Genomic DNA, 3,575 nt, shown 5'->3' on the forward strand with positions numbered 1-3,575 from the left:
GAAAATAATTAAATCTTATCCTGCCACCCAAAGGACACAAGGTCAGCAAGAGCCCTGTCTCATGGTGGTGGCCCCCTTTCACAAAGACAAAGGGGAGCAGCCAGGTTCCCTACAGTTCCACCCCCTCCCACTGACCACAAAAAAGCAAAGAAAACCTTTATCGAAGATTGCTGTAGGCACAGCAGGCTGGCCAGTGAATGACAGAAGGTCAAGGCCCAGGCTGGGGAAGGGGTACAGAATGGTGGTGGGCCAAGCTCCATGCAGGTTAGGTGGCAGGACGGGGGCCTCTGTTGTGGTCTCAGGGAGCATCCTCAGGTCACATGATCCAGGTGTCTGGTGCCAGAAGTCACTGAAGGAGACTGCAGCGGGTAGCAGAGCAGGGACCCCAAGAACCCAGTCATCTCCATGATGGCGTGGAGGAGGAGCAGATAGATACATCCCCCCTCCCACTGGGAGGTGCTGCCGAGCCTGCGCTCCCAGCACCCACACAGTCGGCTTGCCATGAGGTTCACGCACTTGGAAGGAGCCAAAGTAAGAGGTCAGGGAACCGAGAAATCCAGGGCCTTGTTATGGGTACGTGGCCCATGGCTGTGGCTGGTTGGGTGTGGAAGGGAAGCCTGGGCCTTTCAGAGCCACATCCCCCACAACTATAGGAGACCCTCAGAAGGTGCAGAGCCCACCGCGACCACAGGACCACCAGGATTCTCCTTGGAGTTGGGCAGGGTGCCGCCTCGTAGCCCCTGAGCCCAGTCCCTGCCATCCACAGAAAAGGGGGCCTGGCTGCAGCCGCCTCTGGACTCCGGCAGGTTTCCTGTCCCATCGGGCTAAAAGGAGCTTAAATATTCCAGCGCCACCTCGTATACAAATTTATACTGTTCCTGAGAGGAGAGGCAGAGAGGGAGAAGGGGGGACAAGGGAGAAATAAAAAGGAACGGGAAAACGCGTTTAGTTTAGAGATACAGACTTAGGAGAAAGCTGTCTACATGATGTGAACAGTTAACTCAAAGTTATCCACGCAGATTCTGATTCAAGAGATCTGGAGGGGGGCCCAGGGTTCTGCATTTCCACCAAGCTCCCACGCGATACCAGTGCTGCTGGTCTGTGGACCAGATGTTGAGTAGGACCACACTTAGAGTAGGTTTAAAGACTCGTGTTAAAGTTCCTGGCGTATGGTCCATCTCCATCACCGCATCAGGTCTTATCGGCTGGGGCTTTGTCTGCCCAGTCTCTTTCCTTCCCTTTCGCCACAGTGTCCTATGCCAATACTTTATACTGTAAAAGGCAATTAGAATAGGATTGGACCGAATTGAAAATGTAGTTCACACTCTACTAATCCAGAATCCCTTCCTCTAAGCCTGAATTGGTGGTACGTTCCTAAAGAATGGGCAGAAAGTAAAACAGAGTGGGGTGTACCAGGATTAATATTTGGACAGCTCTGTAGGAAAGAGAAGTGAGAGGCTGGGAGGGAGGGAAGCAGAGCAGGTAGCAGAGTGGGCAAAGGGTGTGGACTGCAGGTGCCCGGTAAGCACCCAGATGTTGAGCGTTTTTACTATTTGATGCTGTTTCTTTTTTCAGGCCAAGGGAATTAGAGTCACCTGCTGGCTATCGGAGAATAATTCTTGGGACACTCACCAGGGTCTCCACCATGTTGGACTTGTTGTTACGGAGCGTTTTCACGATGTGGAACACGTCAATGATATTTTGCTGCTGGATCATCTCACACACACTGCAGATGGCACAGAAGGTTCCACTGCGGCCTCCCCCATTTCTAAACACAGAGTTGAAGAGGTAAGCCAGATTCCGGGGTACACCCCAGGTACCTGCTGATCCTAAAGCCACATCAGCAGTGATGAGGAGCGGGTGCCCTGGCAAACGCAAGGTAAGGCAATGGCAAAAGCCTTAGCCTGAGTCATGAGCTATAGTCTGAATTCCATGCGTGCCATGAACCTGCTTTTGACCATGGGTAAGTCACTTTCTGCGTCTGAGCCCCAAGTTTCCATTTACATAATAGGGGGGTTGGATTAGATGAGCTTTGAGAGTTTATTTAGCTTGATGTTTCTTTGGTTCTAGGAGCATGTTATCATCACCTGGCCGCTGAGCCAACCTTCCAGGCCACATGGTGTCTCTGTTCACGTGGCGCCTGCATCCTTGTCCAAAAGCTTTTGCTCTGGGTCCTCCTACACATCCAATGACACCAGTGGAGGTTGCATGTGATTTCCCTCCCAGTCCTTCGCATCCACAAAGGACAGCAGTACCAGAGACTTCTCTTTTAGCCTTGGGTCAGCCAGCCTAGGCCTTGTGGGCGGAGGCCGGGGTGGGTCTGAGATGCTATATCCTGAAGCAGTAAATCTCTATTTGTACACTCTGCTTTAAACAAGACCCTACGGATCTGGAGAGTAGAGGCAGAGGACTCTTGGTAGGGTCATCTCTTTGTCACTCCTTCTTTCTGATGCTCCATAAGTCGCTTTTCATGGTAATACCCTTCAACGCTTTACGGGAAGTCCCTTTAGGAATCTGCCTGATTTGGAACTCCTGGGCGTGTTGCCAAGAGCAACTAATGATTTCATGTAATGGTCTGGGTCTAAAGAACATCTGGATGGAAACTAAGGCACTCAGTCCGTCTCTCAGATGTTATGTCTACAGGACATCCAATGACCAGATGTTTCAGGTACAGACAGTTGCTCTCCATTCACTGGCCAGCGCCTACATCTGTGGTGTCTCTGCCCCCCCACAAATGCCATAGTCCCTGCTGATAGAAGGACACCCCTGTACTTTCTTTAGTTCAAACTCCTGGTCATCTTGCCTAGGGGAGACTCAGATAAAAAAGTATTCCTGCAAAGGAACAGGCTGAAAACCAGGCACATGGGAAAGAGTAGGAAGGGACCCTCAGGAAGAAGTGTTCAGTATTTTCTGGAGCAAGAACAGGAGAGTCCAAGAAGAAGAGGTGAGTGGACACAGGCATTTCAGGGCTCAGTGGAGTGAGACCCCACTGGGATGGGTGTGGTTCTGTGCTACAGCTGGGGCTCCTTGAGTGTGTGGGAGGGAACTGGAGGGAGCAGGGGGTAGCTGGCAGGGAACCAGTCGCCAGTTTGTGGAATGTGGCAGAGCCAGCTTGGCTTGGCTGACGTCACAAACGTGACATGTAACAATTCACAGCATCTTCTTGGACTCCAGTCTGTGCTTTGCATCCTTTGGAAAGGGAGGATTGCTATAGGTGGTGGCCCTTAAACTGTGTGTGTGTGTGTGTGTGTGTGTGTGTGTGTGTGTGCGTGCGTGTGCGCGCGCGCGCGTAACCTCCCTCTAAGCTCTCTAATTTTTCTGACATGTGCGTGCACTATTTGAAAGAGTGGGAATGATAAGCTGGTTTTGGAAAAGCGGAACTCAATTTTGAATTTAGGAAGGTGTTATTAATGCCTCTACTGGCTCCACAAATCTTTACCTGGCAAAAAAGCAAGACCGTGTTTCAATCTTCCTTTAACACAACATTTTAAAAGAGGGAGGCCCTCTCCGTCACGTCTTCCCAAATCATTTTAACATTCTAAGAAGCAGACCGAATGACTGTGAATCAGATGTTC

At 50.8% G+C, this 3,575-nt stretch overlaps 1 protein-coding gene across 1 annotated transcript in view; it reads right to left on the minus strand.

Annotated features, from left to right (window-relative positions):
• Positions 1-824: 824 nt before the first annotated feature.
• The window catches only part of PTPRT (protein tyrosine phosphatase, receptor type T), a 124,365-nt gene continuing 121,614 nt past the window's right edge, over positions 825-3,575 (minus strand). Inside the window, exons 14-15 of the mRNA XM_011366637.1 lie at positions 1,633-1,865; positions 825-878 (exon numbers count right to left, since the gene is read on the minus strand). Of these exons, the coding sequence (XP_011364939.1) occupies positions 825-878; positions 1,633-1,865 (287 nt within the window). The remainder of the gene's footprint in view (positions 879-1,632; positions 1,866-3,575) is intronic.

This window comes from Pteropus vampyrus, unplaced genomic scaffold (assembly GCF_000151845.1).
Source record: "Pteropus vampyrus isolate Shadow unplaced genomic scaffold, Pvam_2.0 Scaffold125, whole genome shotgun sequence".
Classification (NCBI taxonomy): domain Eukaryota; kingdom Metazoa; phylum Chordata; class Mammalia; order Chiroptera; family Pteropodidae; genus Pteropus; species Pteropus vampyrus.